The following is a 21,206-nucleotide window of genomic DNA, read 5'->3' as shown; positions in this document are numbered from 1 at the left end:
AGCTGCTGCTTGTGTCTAGTTTGGGGCCACCTGATAGGAGCTACAAAGTTATCTGGTTGGTTGCTGCTTGCGCTGGGCTTGGAGGTACTTGGGAGAGGTTGCACTGTGAACTGGTCACTTTCAGCGGACCTCCTGGCTGCTTAGTTGGAACTGTTACAGTCACCACTTATACCAGGCTTGGGGCCACCTGTTGGGAGTTACAGGGTGAGACTGTTGCCACTTGTACTGGGACTGGGTCCACCTGGTGGGAGCTACAATGCATGCCAAGGCTGGCCACTGCTTGTGTATCGTTTGTGGACCTTTCAGTCTGTAGTGCAAGCTGAAGGTGGCCATCATTTCTGTGGGATTTGCACACCTTTGAGAAAATCTGCAGGAAGCCTAGAGCAGCCATCACTCCTATGAGGTTTGTAGATTTTTGGATAAGTCTGCAACATGAGGTGAAGCAGACTGCTTGTGTGGAGTAGCAGCTGAAAGGCTTAGGCCATGTGAGTGAGTTGGGTGAGGTGGAGTTTCAGGGAATCACCAGGTGGGGTGAATAGTGTTAGGTTAATGGAGTGTACAGGTTTGGCACCTTCCTGCACTGGGCAGACTGGATGGGAGAGCTCAACAAAGGAACAATGTCACCTGCCAGCACCTCTATCCCCAGAGAGCTGCCCCAGTCCCTGCCCTTCCAGCTCTTGCCCTGTAGTTAGTTTTGTTTCCTGTATGTTCCTGAAGTTTTCTGAGTTGCTGACCCTGTGCTGGTACTTTGAGTTTGTGAGAGAGTCAGTATTTGGGTCCTTTTAAGAGCAGCATCTGAGTTTCTAACAGTGATTTGCTTCTCTTGGACACAATCCCTGCTGGTTTTCACAGCCAGGTGTTATGGTAATTCCTCTTCCTAGCACTGGTACCTGGGCTAGGGAGCCTTGTGTGGGGCTGGGATGCCCTGCTCTTCAGGGGTACCTCCACAGTGGATATATCTCATCTGTTTCTTAATCGCCACACCATGTGTGTGGGACCTTCCCAGTCCATGCCTCTGCCCCTTTTACCAGTCTCGTCATGGCATTTTTATATCCTGTTATAGGAATTCTGTTTGGCTAGTTTTCAGATGGTCCTCAGTGATGGTTCTATATTTTAGTTCTAACTTTGATTGTGGGAGAAGGTGATCTCAGAGTTTACTTATTCCATCTTGACTGGAAATCTATTTCTTAATGATTTCCTGATCTGTTAGTTTTACAATTCTAGGCTGCTCAGTGCAGCTGAAAAGTTATTTCATTTCTCCTTATAATTTTGAAAACTTCATTTTCAATTTATTTTCAAACCAACTACAGTTGACTTGCTACCTATTGACACAGAAAGGGAAGGAAAGACCTTCCTGATGCTGCTCTTCCTGGAGGACCAGAGGGAGAAACTTATGGACAGGAGTCAGGGCTTGGGACTTAGGACCTGGTTGACCAGATCCTATGTCCCCATTTAAACAGCTCTGAATGCGTTCGGAGAGGCAGGGAACACACTGGGAATAACAAGCGTTACCGACAAGACAGATGAGTGCTTCATATACACAATCTCTGGTCATACTACCAGCCCTGTCCACACAGAGTGCCGTTTCTGACTTACTGTTCCCCTTTTATTTGTTCATCACAGGCCACTTCTCAGAGGTATAATATTTGGCATGACTGAATTCAACTAATAGTATTTTCAAAGCCAACACCATACCCTGCTGCCTGATAAACACAAAGCAGTGAAACTCCTTTCCTTCTGTTTCCTCTGTGACACGCATGCAAGCAAGTGGATTGAGGCAGGGTCTGGTGATGGTAAGTCTCTTGAGGGTTTAAGACTTCAGCAGTTGCAACCTCTAGCTTCAGCAAACCTCACCCTGCTCAGTCCCATTATGTTCAAAGGCCAAAAGGCACAGATCAAGACAAAGGAAGAACTAGTAAGACAGAGACCAAGGAAAGCCAGATGACCAGTCTCCAAGGAAATTAAATAATCACTCTTTATTCAAAATAAATAAGCCCTCTTACAGGGGAATACGAAAGTAAACTTCTTGCCTCCTGGCTTCTGAGATAGAAATCACATTTAGAATATATTCATTTACAAAAAAAGGAAAAGATTTGTAGATTATCAAAACTGAAAATCAGGAACTTTAATATATATTGTTTCCTTGAAAAATAAAAACTAAAAGAAATAATTCATGTCAAAGGTCACAGGTTAGAAAACCAATTTTTTCTTCTGAGGCTCATTTTAGCAAACCCTCCAAGTATCCCCAAATCTTTCAGTTGCAAGGCCAGGCAGGTCCTGAGAAGGGGCCTTCCCTGCCCTTCTGCTCTAATACTGGCTCCATGCAGGGCTGGGTCACTGGGACTGAGAAAACAACAGCCACATTGCCGTTTTCTGCAAACTAATTTGGCTCAGCTCTTCTGCAATGGACAGGATGTTTCCTCAGCAGCATAGGACTTGGAATACCATGCTTTCCAGTGTTTTCTAGACTCAATGTGCTTGGAGGGCCAAAGCTGTATCCCAAAGTTTTTGGAAAAGGTTTCTGTCACAATACCCAAGTGCCCATTTGTGGGACATGCAGCTCTGGATGCCACAAAGGCTGCTTCCTGTGCCCTTCACAATGGGTAACTTCCCAATTAAATGGCATTACAGACATACTAGGTCAATGAAGAACTAATAAGGGCCCCACAGTTCAGACCTCCCCCTCCTTACCCCAAATACACAAATACACAAAAGAATTCTTATAAATTCAAATTCATCATTTGAGAGGTTGAAGCCTCCAGCGATTCTTCTAGCTCCAAGGCACACTGACTGTACACTTCCAGATGTTTTCTCCAGATTTCAACTGGAAACAAGAAAGTACAGCTGATGAATAGGCAGGGACTGTCAGGAAAGTCTTTACTGGAAAGCGTGCTGCTTAGTGGCTCAGCCCCTGGTTAGGGGGCATGGGCTCAAACCTCCCCCTTCTTTGTGAGCAGTGTCAATCACACCTTGGTGCTTGCTGACCCTGACAACCTCCCTAGGAATACAGTTATCCTGAGGCCGCCCTCTCTCCAGAGTTCGTCTAACCCAAGGTCTGTCTGATACACTCACTGAGAAGGCCTCGCAAATCCCCAAGTCTAAGAACACCTCTTAAGACAATGGCCAGGATGTAACCAGGCCTTCTGCAGCCTACGCTGCTGTGGGGTGGTTATACTGCTCTTCTGGTCACTTTTTAATCAAAGTCCACAAAGACTTGACTTGTACGACACTCAGCCCAGACTCAGACCCTCCCTGGTACTCACTGTAGTGTGGCTCTTCTGTTTTAGAGGGAGCTGGGGAGCTGTCTTCTGCAGAGCAGCTGGGGCCCTGCGCAGGCAGCTCAAAAGAAGTCTGGGGACGAGGCTCTCCCGCCAGCTCCTGGCGCACATTCTCCAGCATGGTCTTGTATGCCTGCCGTGCTGCCACTGTCAGTTCGACCATCTTGTGAAACTGGTCCTTGGGCAAAAAAGCACAGGTAATGTCCCCTGACCCAAGAGGACATGGGTCTACTGCAAACCACAATGGCACCCTCCTGGAGCCCCTCCCCACTCACTTGGGCCCCATCATAGCTGAAGATCCCCACCACGCTGACAGGAACAGCTTTGTTCAAACTGCGCCCCAGAGCTTTGCGGTTGAGAGCAAACACGAAGGGAATGTCTTGCTTGCAGGCGTGATCGATAATGGTGTGCAGGGTGTCATCCAGCCCACCTGTCCAAGGACAAGGGAAACGACAGGGAAACATGTCACATGGGGCATGATGCAGACACTGGCTGCAAAGGTCTTTTTTTCTATAGGCAGCAACATACCCAAGCTACCTTCTTTACTCCAGTGCCAGATGTCACTTGAAGAAAGTACATTATGCAGTGCAAGCACATTGTTCTCAGTCACATGAAAGAAATCATTCTCCAAAATGACCCTTCCTTAGTGTAATGAAATATATCTATGTCAAGTCAACAGCTGGTGTTATACCTAACAAAGTCGTAGCAAATATTTACTGAATACTCACTAGATGCAAGGCCACTGGTCTAACTGCCTCACATCTTAGCTCCTGTATCCTCAAAAAACCTTGAAAGGGGAGAGGCGAGACCCCACTTACAGATGGGAATCTGGAGCAAAGAGGTCACCAAGCATTCTACCCCGGGTCACCAGCCCCTTCAATATGACCACATGTGGCCTCGTGGCCTTCCACCACTAGTCCGGACTCCTAGCTTGGTCACTAGCCAAGGCCAGTGCTCAGGGAGAGCTGGGAGAGGCACCGTGAGCAAAATGAAGGGGTGAAGGACCTCTGCGTGCAGGGGATGTGCCTGCCAAGCCAGAAACACAACAATACAAAAGAATTACCACCAACAAGAGAATTACATAAGGGAGTCTCTACAGACGTAACACACAAACCAGTGGTCTGCACACATGCAAGCAGCAGCCAGCTAGAACGTATAACAGAAATGATTCCACTCACGACAGCAACCAAAGATTGTAATGTGTAGGAATTAATTAATCAGGAAATATGACGGATTTACAGAGCAACTCCAATATGCTATTAAAACACAAAAGAAAAGATAAACAAACAAACAAACAAACAAACATCATTTCCACTCTTAGGACAATCAAAATGGACAATCAAAAATGATAAAATGTCAACACTATGTTAGCCTAAAACTTTAAAATACTGTAACTTAACTACAAACGGAATTTTTCTTGAAATAAAAAATATGAAAAAATATACAAGTAAAAAATAGTCTTTTGAAAAAAGAAAATAATATCAGGCTAGCATCATCAGACATTAAAGTGTGCTAGAAACCAACAAGAATATAAACAAGAGGATGCAGAGTGACAGAACAGAGGGTCTAGAAATGACCCAAATACTCAGGGAGCTTGAGCATGCGGAAGTGCATTTCCGCAATACAGGAGGGACAACTGGGTCAGCCTCTGGAAAGGTCCATTTTAGACTGAAATATATGCTACCTAAACAAACAAACATGAGAATAGGAAAAAAAAATTTTAAAAATCTCTATCACCTTGGAATGGGAAGATCAAAAACTGACGTAACCTAGATGTGATAAAAATATAAGGATAAAAAATAGGTAAATATGATTAGGATTATGTATGGGGAGGCATTTTAAACTTTCTGTGGAACAGATTTCACAGGGTACTTATTTAATATAACATTTACACCCCTGTAAGTACAAAGAAAGCTCCCTGGTGGCTCAGAGGCTAGGTGTTGGCCTCAACAGGGGAAGAAGGGGTTCAGAAGACTGCTGTTAGGAAGCTTGAGGAGCCACAGGGGAAGGGTGAAACATCCTGAGGCCTAGGGCGTATTTCATTCTGGGCTTGCCTGTTTGTGTAGAGTTCAATTTGGCTCTAGCCATGGGTCTGGAGGAAAGTTGGGCGTGTTGTCTTAGGAGGCATGGGGTTCTTTGTTGGGCTATATGATGCTTACAGTGTGACTCTTTTTTTACTCCTATGCTATACTGAAGTGATGGGAACTGGGATGTATTACAAATAAATTATTTTTTTATGTTAACCTCCCCTCCCCCACAATATATACACACCTAGTCCCCACATAGCCAAAAAAAAAAAAAAAAAAGGGTGAAAACAGACTGTGGACAAACTAGAAAAACATTTACCACTCTTGCCAAAAGGGCTAACTTTCTTGTTATTAAAAAAAGGTAAAATCAATATAAAACAGATCAATATCCCAAGACAAATAAGCGAAGAATATAAACCAACAGTTTACAAAAAATACCACGCTCTGAAACAGTGAAACAGTGCTCAACCTCCCTCCAAAGTCAAATGCTAATACAGTCTCCCCATGGGGCAAGAGAGCAAGGAGGGGACCCACGCAACCTGTGGGGGCCATGGTGTCTCTGGAGGTGGTGGCATGGCATTAATGTTACACGTATACACACGCCCTTCCATTCTCAGTATGGAAAACCTACAGAGATATTCACACAAATAAACCACAGTGTGTGGCCTCAATGAAAGGTGTGAAGTCTGAAAATAACCGATGTCCCATCAGTTTGGGACAGTGCAGCCCTTTAAGAGCAACACAATCTGTATGCACCAGTGTAAACAGAAGGATCCTGAGATATGCTATAAAGCAAGGTACACAGGGGGTCCAGGAGGCCAGAACATATACAGCGTTCATATACATGCATGGACTATAGATGATAAATAAAAAGTTGGCAACACTGGCTGCCTGTGAGCAGCTGACAGAATTTGGGGGGTTTACTCCTCAAAATAAAGTAATAAAGCCATGGATCTCACCTTGGCATGGTAACCTCTTTTAACCTAGCATCTGGAAGGAAGTCACAGCATCTGTCCCACTGCTGCAGTTCTGCATACAGACCAACTCCCAGAAAAAACACACAACATATACATGACTAATTACATGGTTATGATTATTTCTTTCAATAGAGGAACTTCTCAAATGTACATCCCCACCACCGTTGCTCTGTGGGAACTGAAAACTCATTCTGCAGCTAGTGTGACTGGGAGTTGATTTTTAAGCCCCACGTCCCTTAATCTGCCCACCTATGCTCCAGATCTATGTAAAGAATAAGGAAAGTGATGAGGAGGCAACCTCTGGGGACATAAACTTCAAAGAAAAACACCAGTTCTGGGCAGGATGGAAAAAGGGGAGAAGCGTAGAGGTATGGTGACGGGTGTGTTTCTGGGATATTACAACTCACCACCAGAGTCTGACCAACAAATTGTCTCTCACTCTAAGGTCTCTCTCTGCCTCATGTCCACCCCAGCCCTGGGGTTGATCACAAATGCTATTTCAGCAGTATACAGAAAAGAGCTAACCCAGACGGCTTGACTGCTGCTGTCTTTAGAAAGGTCTGCTTATGTGGTTGGCCTTTGGCTGGCAACAGAAATTCTGTTTTCAGATGGTTCCTACCACCCTATCTGATCAGAGTGTCTACTGTACCTACACTGCTTATGAGGACAGTGAGGTTTATGCTGAGGACGACATCCTTCTGTGATTCTGGGACTTTGGTACATGCCAGGCAGAGTGCCCATGTGACCAGACCCCAGTAATTATCCCAGGCACTGAGTCTTTCCAGAGATTCCCTACAGACAACACTCACACGTGTTGCCACAGATTATGCAACGTATTTTAAATGTATAACCAATCCTTAAGATGCCTATTAGTAAAATCTTAGTTCAGTTCTCTGCACAGAGAAGAGGACTGTCATTTGAAGACGTACATACCTATTTTTTTGTTTGTTTTTTCAAGATGATTCCTCTGAGAGAAGACTAAAAACATGTGCCTGGTTCACCTGGCTTCACACCGCATGCCCTTCCCTCATCTGATTGCACTACTTCCTTCCACTGCAATAAATCACAACTATGAGGACCGTTCTATGTCCTGAGAGTCTTCTTGGTGCATTACTGAGCATAGGTGGGCTTGAAGACCTCAACACAGCAGCCAAGTCAATGGTTTTGTTCAATTGACCTCCTAGCCAAAGTGAGATCTGAAAGCATTTCCAAGAGCCAACTCTCAAAGTTCCATGAGATAATTTAGAACAGGCAAAACACTCACATAAATAATTCCCACAGAAAAATTTCGGTTCAGAATTATTAGGTAAAAGGCCACTCTGAGCAAATGCAGTCTATAGCTATAATACTGAATTTTACCTTTAAAATGTTACAAGTCATTGGCTATCTTTTCTAAAGACAAAATTTATAAAACATATATTCAACATCCCCATGCCTCAAAGCAAATAAATGTACAAAGTGATGATTACACAACATATTTTAAATGCATAACAAATCCTCAAGATGCCTACTGGTAAAATCTAAACTCAGTTTTCTGGCAGTCAGAAAACAGAAAAATCAACTGAACACATACATTCCATTTTTTTGTTTGTTTGTTTTTTAAAGATGCAAATCCATGTTAAGAATGTGAGACCAGAGCAAAAAAATATTTGGAAGTTGAAGTGCAAATGCACAACTGACCTAGGTGCCCTCAGCCAACAGTGAGGAAAAGCAATAATAGATAAGAACCATTCATGTATACCCTAAAACTAACTCCCCAGAGTTCACCAACTGAACTCACTAGATGGGCACCTTTAGAAACGAGATGAAGTACAGATGAGGAAGACTGATGATAGCAAGTCAGTGTCCAGACCCATATCACCAAGCCAATGCCCAGGCGCTGGCCTTCCAGTGAGGCAAAGTGGCAGGTCTATGGAACACTGGGCACTTCACCTCTTATTGTGTTTGTGAAGACAAGTTCACAGGCAGGAAGTCAAGGCCCCCACATTCTTCCTTCACAGGAGATGGGAACATCTTCTTCCTCAGGGAGTATGACGAGCCCCAGAGGAGTCAGAGAGACACCCCTCAGGTCACCTTCCAACTCAGTAACAGCCCGACCAGTCAGTCATCCTATAGCAGAGATTCTTAAACTGGATACTTGGTAAAGCATCATTGCCCAAGAACTTGCTTGAAATGCAAATTCAAGGGACCTATGGACCTACACAGGCAGAAACCAGCTTCTGGGTGACTGATGTTCACTACAATTTGAGAACCACTGCCCTCTGACACAGCTCACAACCTTTAAATGTCAGCCCTCCTCCCCCCAGATTTCTAGTCAGCTTCTGAGCAGCTGTTAAAGACAAGCCGACAGCCACGGTAACCTCCACAATGAGATCAAACACAAACCACCTGGTGGAAAGGGATGATACACAGGAAGAAGGGAACTCCACATCCTCAGAGAAGTTAACACACCCACAAAGCGACCTTAGCTGTGACAAACACGTAATCTTCAGAGAACAACAAAAACAGCTTCCAGAATTTAAAAAGCACAGAAATTAATAAAAATCCTATAGAAAGTTTAGAAAACAGAATCAAAAGAAAGGGGGGGGGGAAGAAAAGTAACAGTAGAGCACAGCGCCAGAGGCCCAGCATCTGAGCAATGGGACTCCTGGAGGGAGCTGACAGAGAAGCGGAGGGAGAGAGATTCCAAGCACAAACCCAAAAGGATACCCTGGACCTGAGGGTGCTGATGCAAACCGTGCCAGCTCCTGGAACCCTGGCACAAGGATGCTCTCATAAGCTTCCAGAGACCAGGAGAAAAGGTCAAGAAGTAGAAAGACTGGGTTTCAAGCACCATTTCCCAGATGCCACACCCTCAACCCCAACACCACTTCTGCATAGTCACTGAGGATGTGCTCAAGCTAACAAGGTAGGCCTGGGACAAGGGAGCAAAGAAGGAGCCAAAAAAATACCACACTCAATAGGAGGGGAGAATGTCCCCAGGATGACATGGACACAAGTGGTGCAGAGAGCCCAGAATGGTTTTTAGAAGACAAAGCCACAGAATTCCTGATACACCAACTGTCTTATGGGGTTCCAGCAGCTGGCAGAGAGCTTGAGGAGTGACTACTGTTAGGCCCAATGCCTGCCCCAGGACTGTGGTGGGGGTGTTGCCAGCATGCAACCAAGCAGGCAGGTCCCTAAAACCCCTTTGCTGTCCATTTCTGGCCAGCTGGGACTGGACCTGCCATGGGCTAGAATGGGTCAAGCTTGGTGGCTGGCAATGAGCAGGGCCAATAGCTGTTCTTTGGCCCCTGGGAGCTACAGACAAGTCAGGAATCCTTAAGTCCTCAGATGCAAAACATCAAGTGAAAGCTTGGTGTAGGATCTAGACTAGTCACCAACACGGGCAATTCCACCAAGTTGAATTTTATACCTTGGGAGAAAGGAATGGGACTAGGGAGAAATATAAATGTCCAGATGCAGATGGAGGTGTATGAGATGGCATTCTGCACCTAACCACTAATTACTGTGCAGCTTGAGGAAGACAAAATGGACAAGCTGAGGGACACTGGAGATAGGTTACAGACAGGAGTTCATCGTCCATCACCTCACTCACCTCGCTCAGCACTTCACATACCATGCAACAGAACCAACCTTCTGGCATCACTAAATGGCCAAACCCATAACTTTAATGAGTGGACATAAGAGTTAGTCACAGGTGGAATCAGAAAATTTAAAATGAACAAAAGCCCAATGCGGGGACTGTCTGGCTGCCAGCCACAAACCCTCTATGGTGTGAGTAACCAGTGAGCTCCCTAGCTCCAAAGCAAACTGGTGCTGTGACCAGCACACTGCGTGACAAACATACATTCTTTCTTGCTGCCAGAAGCCTGTAGGGACCTGGCTGCCACACAGAGTAAGGCATATGAGGTGCAAATGAACTCTGCAAACAAATTATTCAATTGAAATAAAAAATAAAAGAAAGCCAACTGCACTGCTGAGGCCTGGCTGGTGGCCAGGGAGGGCATGGTGGGCCACGTACTAGGGACAACATGGTGCTGTGTTACCTTTCGACTGTATCTTCTCACAGTTGGGAGAGATGATGACACACTTCAGCCTTCTGAGCCTCAGATGTTTGAGCACCTCCCTCAGCCCCAGCACAAGCCGGCGTTTGGTCTTGGCCTTGATGGGATCTTTCTGGTACATACGGTCTTGGAAACGGACCAGCTCTTTCAGCAGATCCGTAACACAGGCATCAACTTCTTTACTGAGCACCTGGCTGCAGTAACTAAAAGAAACATCAGATGCTATCAGCTTTCCACTGGCGGTGCTACTGCAGTGTTGCTCCCATCACATCTCAGATTAGAGAGGGAAATGGCATGGCCCCCTCAAGAAATCACATTTTGATGAGCAATACTAATCAAAAGTGGGGTTTCTGATAGGCTGGATTTAACTGAAGTTAAGGATCAAAGCATCTTCCCTCACTGTCACCCACAAAGAATAAAACCTCTTTGCCCCACCCTCCACTGTGGCTTGCCAAGTAATTTCCCCATGTCGGCCATTCCCCATGCGCCTTTCCTTGTGAAAACATCTGGAGCTCTGCCCCTATCCTTCCCATTTTTCTTCCAGGGCAGAGCTCCCTAAGAAAGTATGCAGAGAAATCACACAATGCAATGGAACCTGGATGTCACTTGGTGTCACTCATCACCCAATCCCTGCAACCAAAAATCTGGATTTATGGGCACTTCTGCCATCACATCAGTAGGACAAGAGACCTCAAAGAAGCAGATTCCATGACCCTGACAAGCAGTCCTTGCCACCTTCACCAGGAGAATGAAAACCCTCCTGGCTTTCTGGTCTGAGCACATCAGGGTGGTAGAACTCCGTGCCCAAATCCAAAGCAAGCACAGCCGCCCCCAGGCCCCTTTGGGCTCACTCACTCCCTGAATCTCCGGCTGTGGATCTTGGGGCAGCCAGTGCCATCAGGGACCAGGTGGTAGGTCTCCGCCTCCTTATGAATCTCAGCTCCCAGTGGCTCTTCTGACTTGCTCTCACGAGCGGAGCACACTGACGCTTCTGCTTCCCCTGGAGCTTCACAGAAAAAAAGTCATGGCACAGAACCCAAAAGACTAGGGGTGAGTATGCCCCAAGGCACCTCGCAGAGCAGTGTCACCAGGGCAGCCAGATGTGGCCCACACCAGCCACCAAGGCAACAGAGTGATGGGAATGGCTTGGGAAAAACAGAAGAACCTGGTAACTTTGTTCGGCCTGGAAGGTACCTTCCTGACCCCAATTTAGTTATTTTTACCGTGGCAAAATATTTATAAACTTACCATTTTAATCATTTTTAAATATACAGTTCAGTGGCTGAATTTATTTTTTAATTTGAAATTTAATCTTAAGTTTCTATTAGGAAGTTTTAAAAGCAGGTTTTTAGTTCTGAATTTTTTTGCACTTAAATGCTTGAGACTATTCCTTTATCAAATACTCCTTAAATAAGAGTTAAACTCAAATATCTAAACTATGAGAGTTTAGGGGTATGTTTAAACACATCATACAAGATTCAATAATTGCTTTGTTCCCCGAAAGTTCTTTCTAGAGACTTTTAGAGTTCAAGTGAGGTACCAGCTCCCCAGAGAAGGAATTTGGGAGTACACAACACACCTGCCAGGATGGCAGACATGGCAAAAACAATGTCTTTTGAGCTGGCCTCTCCCCACCAGCGGGCTGAACTGGTAATACACCTGGAAGCCTTTCTGGCAGAGCCACCAAGGCTGGATGGCAGCAGACCAGAGTCTGTGATCTACCTAAGGAAATGCCAGGAGGAAGTGCTCACACTCTCCCCCCCACCACACACACACCACACACCACACAGCCACAGAGACTCAGCATCTAATGGCCCCAAAGTGGAGGCTGCATGAACGCCCCATCACTTGGCATGTTAATACACCTGGACGCTATGCAGCAATGACAATCAGGAACTGCCCTGAGGGGCTACAGACATACTATTGGCCAGAGAGGCACCTGATACACAATGCCCAGCAAATAAAGCCCAAAGATTGGGGTTGTGGTTGGGGACATGCCTTAGGTGGCCGGGGCAAGGGGAACTGTGATGCTGCTCTGTTCCTGAAGTTAGTGCTTTGTTTACTTTGTGAAAAGTCCTCAAGCTGCATGCTGATGTATGATTTGTGTATTCTTCTGAATGTACCATTAATAAAAGCTTACTAAACATTTTTTTTTTATACCATGTCTCACACACTCACAGGAAAGCAGCTCCCCAGTTAATGGGGTTAATTTTCATAGCTACTTCAAGTCGTGAAGATCATCCAATGTCGCACAGATCAAATTCAGGGGCTTCATCTCCTAATCCTGAGACCCCCAGGCACAGAAGCCCCCGAAGCCCCATCATCCATGAGGACACTCTCTTACCTGTCAAGCTGGGAGTCTGAAAACTTCTGTGTTCTTGGAGGTCAATACTGACTTGCTTTTTTCCACAAAGGGGCCAGGGGCTGGCAGACCTTGAGACAGTTTGCTACACGCAGCTGCCCTCACTGAGGGATTCCTTAAGAAGTGACCAACAGAACTTGGCATCTAAAGGCTCACCTTGCTCAAGGGCCAGGTCGTCACCACTGCTCTCTACATCTTGCACATCGTCACTAGTAGAAGCTGGGTTCACAGCATTTTCTTGGAGACGCTGCTGCTTTCTCTCCTGTCGTTCTTTCAAGATAATCTTTAAAATTGAATAAATGATTAAAACAACTAAATACTTGTACTTAAAAATAACTCCTCTGCAAAATAAGCCACCTCACAGTGGCAACAAGACTCTGCAGTAACACATCCTCCCAGGTGCAGACCAGGGTATGCACAATGTGGGCTCTGTTGTGACCGTGCAGCTTGACAGTCAGCTGGCCCCAGGCAAGACACTCCTTCCCCATCTGAGACTGACCACACACCACAGGCTGCTGAGAATTAAATGAAGGAACGTGCATGACAACATTGATGAAACGTCTGCCAAGAAGTATCCAATATTCGCTGAATCTGAACAGCAGACAGAGCACCTTGGGTAGGATGAGGGTATCAAAAAATGAGTACATAATTCTCCCCATTTCTGGCTTTCTGTCCATGTTACTGCAAAGTTTTTAAAAAATGGTTTCCTTCTCCAGTATATGAGACCATCCTGATTCTCACACCTCACTACCTCACTTGGGGGATGAAGGGTCATCTCTCAGAGAATCATGAACACATCCTCTAGAACATGAAAACCTAAAATCTCTAAGCTGAAAGAAGTAACACTGGTAGGTTTTCTAGTGCCCAGTTTCAAATGCAACACACTCACCTTCTTTAATGAGGTCGGTTTCTTGGCCTTGGGAACCTCCCTCTGCTTCCCTTTCTTTATCAGTGGGGCACTGGAGTCCAAAGGGTTGTGTGGCGTCTTCACCTGGCTGAAGTGGTGACTCTTCTTCCCCGACATGGTCTCTTTGGAGAGGACAGGCACTGCCCCAACTGCAACACAGTGAGGAGGTATGTCTTGGGGAGGGCTCCCTGAAGGTCTCAGAGGCTCCTTGAGCCACCCTGCCCATCCCCACAACCTTACTCATCCTCATCAAACTGTCCATTAGCCATTCTTCTAACTGGTGATGGCTGTCGGGGAAATTTAGTATCTTCTGATAGGGACCCCCAAAAACTTATCAATTAATATGGGGAAGAACCATCTTCCTATCCCTATAATCAAATCTGTTTCTCAGTAAAGTCTAATAATGTGCGATCTCATTTTCAATTGAGAATATTTCTGGTCATTCTCATTTACAATGGTCCTTTTGAGTAAGTCTCTCTCTAGCACTTTCAGTTGATACAGCCTTTGCAGAAGTCAGATATTGGTTTCTATATGCATATCTTCTATCTAGCTATCTTATAACACCCTTCTAAGAGTCTAGTAATGTTTCTACTTGACTCTTGCATTTTTCACACATAAACGTACTTTCCCAAATCCTCTCACGTACAGTAGATAACAATCCCTCCACAGTCAATGCGTGACTATGATCACTACTCAATACTTCTTTTGCATTCTCCAGTAATTCTCTACCTTCTAAACTTTGTTCATGTTCCTAGCAAGTAATGAATCTGTACATACTTCCCCCCCATACTTTAATTAGAAAAATTTCCAAAACGCACCTAAGAGAGCAGTATAACAACAAAGCCCATACACCCACTGCTTAGGTTTAACAACCATCAATGTTTTTCCAAATATATTCACCCATACTCCTTAAGTTTGAAATTTAAGTTATTGGTGCTTTGTCACCAATACCAAGGCGCGGTCAGTAAATCTCATCTAATTCCCTGCTGCAGTACAGAATGTGTCCACTACACCCTTGCCCCACGCCATTTCTGCCTTAGTTACTGGTAATCTGCAGAAACTTGCTCCCAGTTGTTTCAAAGGTACATATAACTGGCTTGGTTCCTGTCATCCACTCTTTCTGCAAAACCCCACTCCAACCCTGCTCACATCTGCTTGCTCGCTCCATCCCCCATGCCATCTCCATGTTCAGGACCTCACCTGGGCTTCTGCAACACATGCCACCAGGCCCTCCTGTCTGTACCCCCTGCATCCAGCCCTGATCCCTCCTGTCTACACACCCTCCACAGTGTTAACAATGGGCCTGGGGAACTCCAATAAAGGACTGGACTAAGCCTTCCCTTCCCTCTTGTCCACTGCCTTCTGCCCACCTTGGTGCTTCCTCATATGGCCCTACATGCTGTGCCTCTTGTCTCTAGAACCTGTGAGTATAAATAAGCTTTTTTTCCCCTTATGCTTCTCCTGTGTCTCGCCTTGTGGCCACACCTGACTGACCATCTCATCCAAAAATACGTAACAAACCCAAAGCTAACTGTTAAGGAAACACTGACTTTGCCCATAGGTAAATCATAAATTATCAACTTCCACCAAAGTACCTGCATTGGTCTGAAAACATTAATATATGATGACAGCACGATAGACTTTTACCAAAAGATGATGAACTGAGGAAAGCAACTTTGAGAAAAGACTATCTAAGAGGACAGTGGTCCCAAGCTTTGGTAAATAGTAGTTCCATCATCTGCAGTTTTGCTTTCCACGGTTTCAGTTACCTGTGGTCAACCATGGTCCAAAATTGTCAAATGAAAAATGTCAGAAATAAAAAATTCATGATTTTTACATTGCGTGCTGTTCTGAGCAGCGTGATAAAATCTCATGCTGTCCTGAGCATCCTGCTCTGTCCTTGCTCAGGAATTGAGTCATTCCTTTGTCCAGAACAGCTATACACTACCCACCATTAGTCAGCAGCTGTCTCAGTTATCAGATTGGCCATGATGATAATGCAGTTTTTGTGTTCAAGTCACCCTTATTTTATTTACTGGCCCCGAAGTGCAAGAAAAGTTTAAACTTTATCTTCAGCATATGTGTATGAGAAAAAACATAGTATACGTAAGGTTTGGTACTACCTGTGGTTTCAGGCATCCACTAGGGGTCTTAGAATATACCACCCATGGATTAGGGGGAACTACCATATATAAGAATTACTCAGACATGCAATGCATGAAATTGTGGATCCTGAGATAAATAAAACTACCAAAATTGCTGCTGAGACAATCAAGAAAACTTAAATATAAACTGGATACAAGATGTTACAAAGAAATCATCATTAATGTTATTAGATGGGAGGACAGGTGGTTCAATTAGAAATAAAGTCATCACCAGTTAGAGATGTCGAATGGGGTATTTACAGGTAAAATACCATGATGTTTGTGAATTGCTTTAAAATACTTCAAAAAAAAAAAAAAAGCTTCTTAACCATTTCCTTGGGCACCTATTTTTTTTTTTTTAAATAAATAAATAACTGCTACAGAAGGAGAAAACATGATTAAAAGACTATGGTAGCAAGTGTGCATATTTCTTTCTATAACATGTTTACCAAATTTAACTGTCTTGGCTCTAAGAGATGTTTTAGGGGAATGACTCATGAGAACCAAGCCAACACTGTTACGAGCTGTGTCCCATGGACGGGCAGGTAATCCATCTCTATCAGATGCAGCTTTGTAACCTGTACAGAGCACTTACGTATCATGAGATTTTCAGTTACACGACGTCATCTTATTTCTTAAAATCATATTTAAATAACTTCTTTAAATTGTGTGGTAAAACCACATAATATAAAATCTACTATTTCAACTGTTTTTAAGTGCACAACTCAGTGGCATCAATTATATTCACAATGTGCAACCATCACCACTATCCATTTCTAAAACTTTTTCATGACCCAAACTGAAAATCTGTCCCCATTAAACAATAACTCCCTGGATTCCTCCTCCTCTCAACCCCTGGTAACTTCTACTCTACTTTCTATGAATTCACCTAGTCTAGATATTTTTCATGGAGTGGAATCACACAATATTTTTCCTTTTGTGTCTGGCTTACTTAACGTAATGTTTTAAAGTTTACCCATGTTGTAACATGTCAGAATTTCCCTTTTTAATGTTGAATAATAATACTCCATTGTGTATAGACTACACTTTGTTTATCCATTCACACGTTGATATACATTTGGGGTGTTTTCACTTTTTGGCTATTATGAATAATGCTGCTACGAACACTGCCATACAAGTGTCTGAGTCTCTGTTTTTAATTATTTTGGATAAATATAAAGGAGAGGAATTAATAGGTCACATGATAACTCTATATTTAGCATTCTGAGGAACCACCAGACTGTTTTCCATTTCCACCAGCAGTGTGCAAGGGTTCCAATTTCTTCAAATCCTCACCGACACCGGTTATTTTCTGTCGTTTTGCTTATAGCTACCACAGTAGGTATAAAGAACTGTCTTGAGGTTTTAACTAGTATTTCTTTAATGATTAATTATGACGTAATGTTTCATGTGTTATTAGTCATTTGTATATCTTCTTGTGGAGAAATGTTTTACAAGTGCTTTTGCCCATTTTTTGAGTTTGTTATTGAGTTATAATTCTTATATATTTGGATATTAAACTCTCATCAGATATATGATTTTTAAATATTTTCTCCCATTCTGTACGCTGTGTTTTCACTTCCTTGAATGTCCTCTGGTATACAAACGTTTTTAATTCTGATGAAATCCAATTCATCTATTTTTGCTTTTGTTGCCGATCCTTTTTGGTGTCCTATCTAAAAATTCTTTACCTAATCCAAGGTCATGAAAATTTACTGTTTCTTCTAAGAGTTTTATGGTTTTAGCTCTTATATTTAGATAACTGATCCATGTTGAGCTAATATGTGTTTATAGTATGAGGTGGGGTCCAATTTAGTTCTTTAACAAATGGAATCCCAGTTGTCCCTGAACAATCTTTTAAGAGGTTGTTCTTTGTTCTTTTAATGAACTCAGATCCCTTGTGAAAAATCCACTGGCCATAAATATGCTGGTTATTTCTGGGCCTCAATTTCTATTTCAATGATCTATACCTATCCTTATTCCAGTACTATATTGTTTTGATTACAGGTAAATAACTTCTGATTACAAGACAAAACAGTTACGAAAGTCTATCTGAAAAAGGCTTTCAATCATAAGATGAGCAGACTCTTTACCTGAGAACACCACTGGTTTGGAGGAGTGCTTTGCATTCTGAGCATGCTGCTGCTTTTCCAGTGCTGTCAGCATTCCTCCCAGATCCAACTGTACTGGAATTTGGCTCTTCTTTCCACTACTTTTAAAATTATTCTAAAAAGTTCAAAAGTCATAAGTTTATTTATAATATTTTACCAACTGTGCTTTTCATTTTATGACCAAAAAAACCATATGACTAAAGATAAAATAAAACAGATTTAAAGACTATTAAAAAATCTTGAAATTTAAAAATGTAATTTAAAAAAAACTCAATCCCACATTATCTGCCAATTTCACCATCATGGTTATTTATTTCTTCTTGTCTTGCATAATAATGGGTTTATATTAAACCACCTACAATTATGTCTACATCTCCACTGTGAATAACAATATACAACTACAGACAAGAAACCAAGGCTTATAAAAAGTCTTTGGTTACAAAAGTTTGTATGTGAGGCTAATTGGTTAGTATTACTGCCTCACTTCCATTCATTCTCCAACTGCCTAAATGAGATAACTACCTGCCATGAAATCATGGGGATATGGCCAAAAAATTTACATAAGTCCAAATCACATCTAGCAGATAAATATTAAATTTATAGACACGAAGTCTGACATACTCTAAACAAATGCTATTTCTCAAACAGTTGTGATTTGGATTTTGTAAGGATGGGTTGTCACATGTGCTTTAGCACCTTCACTCTTGCTCTCCTGCTCACTGTTCTCTTCTTTAATGCCAAAATCTGACTGGCTGAGGGCTTAAGTCAAGGTACAAGTGCTAAGTGCAGCACAGGTAGACTAAAGAGAACTTCGTTCCACCGGGGTGGAAGATATCTAAATGATAACACCATAATGCAAAGTTCATTCACACAAGGGTTTAGAATTTTACTTTTCACAAATGTGAAAATAATTACCCCACTTTAAAAGGCAAAAATGACAATGAATCTGCATAAGTTCTCCAAAGTACCCAAGCTCTCCATCTAGATTATAAACCACAAGTTTATTCTTGAATCTATAGTAGGTCTAGAGCCCAAGGAGAATCATCTCTTGGGCTTGTTCTGACTATTCAGAGTGAAATTTTGGTGGCTTTCTTATTTTCCTTCTGTCAGACATTATTGCCTCGCAAAGGAATTCTTGTTTCCTGAATAAACTGAATTAAACTTTTTCTTTAAATCAAAGTTTCATAGGCAGTATATGTTCCCCTACCTTCTGATATAGTAGTGCTAGTTAGCAATAGTCTTATTACAAAAGTGACAAAGTATTTTTGCTTAAGAGTAATTTTGTTTCAACATACTGGATTCCCTTCCTCCAGTGAACAACAAAACAAAACCACCTGTCTCCACAGACAAAGAGGTCTGGAAAGCAGTTTTTCTCAAGAGTTTAGTTTAGCGAGAAGAGTTAAGCCTAAATCAATTGTGGTTTCAATCTAAAATTTACCTGTGGCCGCTGTTTAGATTGAAATTTTGGTGACTCTACTCTGTCTCTTCTTTCAGATGCAACTGCCAGATTGGGAAACTCCTCAGCATCCTAAGTAAACCATATACCTTTTAGCTCTTCATAAATCATGAGAATCAAATATGCCCAAGTAAACCCTTTTTCTTTCTCATATTTTAAGTTTCCACAGAAGTGCTCAAAGATGATATAAAACAGCCCAAAAAACTGTAACATGAGGGCTTCAGAACAAATTCAATTTATTCTCAGAACAAATTTAAAGACTACAGTTCTAATCTACTATTCCAGAGAGCAAGAATGGGGGGCCCAAGTATGTAGGTATGCCTGACCACAAGAGTGTTCAAGCACCCATCCTTCAACTATGCTTTTCATTAGGGAAACCATCAATCCAGACTCAGGAGATGTAAGCATCCTGTGTGCTGATCAGAGGCTACAAAATAGAAAGGGGCAATAGTCCTCTAAATAATGTTTAAATCATTTTAAAATGTATTATGTGCTTCTGTCAACCTTTTAGGTGCCTTGGAGAAGTTACGTGGGAAATGGGGGCATAAATATGAATTACTCATTGGCCCAAACGATAACGCTCTGCCATAATCATAGGTCTTTAAACACAACCCCACTATTCTCAAGGGAATATTCTAAGACCCTTGGGAATCACCCCAGGTTTGTGGGAAAGCCCTGGCTTGACACTAAGCTGGACGCCTGGTCAGTACCGCGGACCTTTCTGCTGGCACCAGGAGCCCGGCTGGGTCTAGTATGGCAGACTCATGAGAAATGTGGTCAGACCTCAGGAAGGCCTCTTAGAGGACAGGGACATTCTTGGAGTACCACAGGACAAGAATTTAAAGAGTGCTTTCAGTCCATGATATTCTCTTGACCAGGGCCCATGACAGCCCTATGATATTTCAAATTTCTTTCTCTTGTGAAGCAATTATAACAAAATTTCTGGATAGAAAAGGAGGCCCTGCAAAAGTCAGCATGCCAAAGCAAGAGAAAAAAACAGGTGAAGAAGATACTGAGGAGTAAATATTAGTACTATGGTACACAAATTATTAAATTTTAATACAAGCTGTTTTGCCTCTAGACTATTCATTCACTCCAAAGTTTACTGAGAGCCTGCTATGAGAAAGGCACTGGGCTGAGATGCCAAAATGAAGACATAAGATGAAGAAAATGGATGATGACTATTTTCTTTACTACTGGGAAGATTATTAATGAAAATATTGAAGATTTTCACTTTGGAAACCAGTATGACTGCACATTTCTATTAAGACAGACCCATTTATTATAAAACATAACAGGAGAAATATGTACTTCAATCCTTGGTGGCTCCTGAACTGTCAGGACTTCATATTTTGATTTAGACTTTTCTTCTTTTTTCTTATTCTTCCTCGAGGCTTCATGTTGCTCAGGACCACCACCTTGTGATGCTTTGGACTAAAACAACAACAAAAGGCAAATATTGTGGGTTTTTAGGACATTCAAGAGAATGCTTAATTCCATGTTATCAGAGTAAAATTAAGATATCACGCTATATAACCGCATGGCAATTTTATTCAGAGTTCGGCTCTTCATTCTCTATTTTCTGAAGAACCAGCATTCAGGAGAATAATTCCAAAGGAAAAAAAATCTGTTAAAATAGTTGTTGCATTCAATATTTTTAAACTGGTAGGTTTTCAGCCTCAGGAGGCCATGCTAATGATTCTACTAATCCTGACTTGAAGTCTTTTCATAAATCCAGGTGTGCCACTTCAGGGCCGAGTGGTTCCTAAAACTGACTGCACATCAGAATCACCCATTGAGCCTTTACAATAAAATATCTACACCCATCCCAGACATCCTGAATCTGACTTCACTACCCCTCCTTTCCTCAATCAAGT

The 21,206-nt window shown here is 42.8% G+C and overlaps 1 protein-coding gene across 6 annotated transcripts in view; it reads right to left on the bottom strand.

Annotated features, from left to right (window-relative positions):
• Nucleotides 1–1,953: 1,953 nt before the first annotated feature.
• Nucleotides 1,954–21,206, bottom strand: part of SECISBP2 (SECIS binding protein 2) — a 33,446-nt gene continuing 14,193 nt past the window's right edge. For 5 of the 6 annotated variants that reach the window (XM_016122914.2, XM_016122911.2, XM_016122915.2 and 2 more), the window contains 10 exons: nucleotides 20,641–20,763; nucleotides 19,312–19,401; nucleotides 17,856–17,988; nucleotides 13,601–13,767; nucleotides 12,868–12,994; nucleotides 11,205–11,355; nucleotides 10,332–10,552; nucleotides 3,554–3,708; nucleotides 3,264–3,456; nucleotides 1,954–2,824 (listed from right to left, as the gene is read on the bottom strand). In XM_016122914.2, the coding sequence (XP_015978400.2) occupies nucleotides 2,721–2,824; nucleotides 3,264–3,456; nucleotides 3,554–3,708; nucleotides 10,332–10,552; nucleotides 11,205–11,355; nucleotides 12,868–12,994; nucleotides 13,601–13,767; nucleotides 17,856–17,988; nucleotides 19,312–19,401; nucleotides 20,641–20,763 (1,464 nt within the window). In that variant the 3' untranslated portion in view covers nucleotides 1,954–2,720. The remainder of the gene's footprint in view (nucleotides 2,825–3,263; nucleotides 3,457–3,553; nucleotides 3,709–10,331; nucleotides 10,553–11,204; nucleotides 11,356–12,867; nucleotides 12,995–13,600; nucleotides 13,768–17,855; nucleotides 17,989–19,311; nucleotides 19,402–20,640; nucleotides 20,764–21,206) is intronic. The other variant, XM_016122913.2, reaches the window with a different exon arrangement.

This window comes from Rousettus aegyptiacus, unplaced genomic scaffold (assembly GCF_014176215.1).
Source record: "Rousettus aegyptiacus isolate mRouAeg1 unplaced genomic scaffold, mRouAeg1.p scaffold_m13_p_3, whole genome shotgun sequence".
Lineage (NCBI taxonomy): Eukaryota > Metazoa > Chordata > Mammalia > Chiroptera > Pteropodidae > Rousettus > Rousettus aegyptiacus.
The sequence above is the reverse complement of the archived record's forward strand: the minus strand, read 5'-3'. Positions and strand labels throughout refer to the sequence as shown.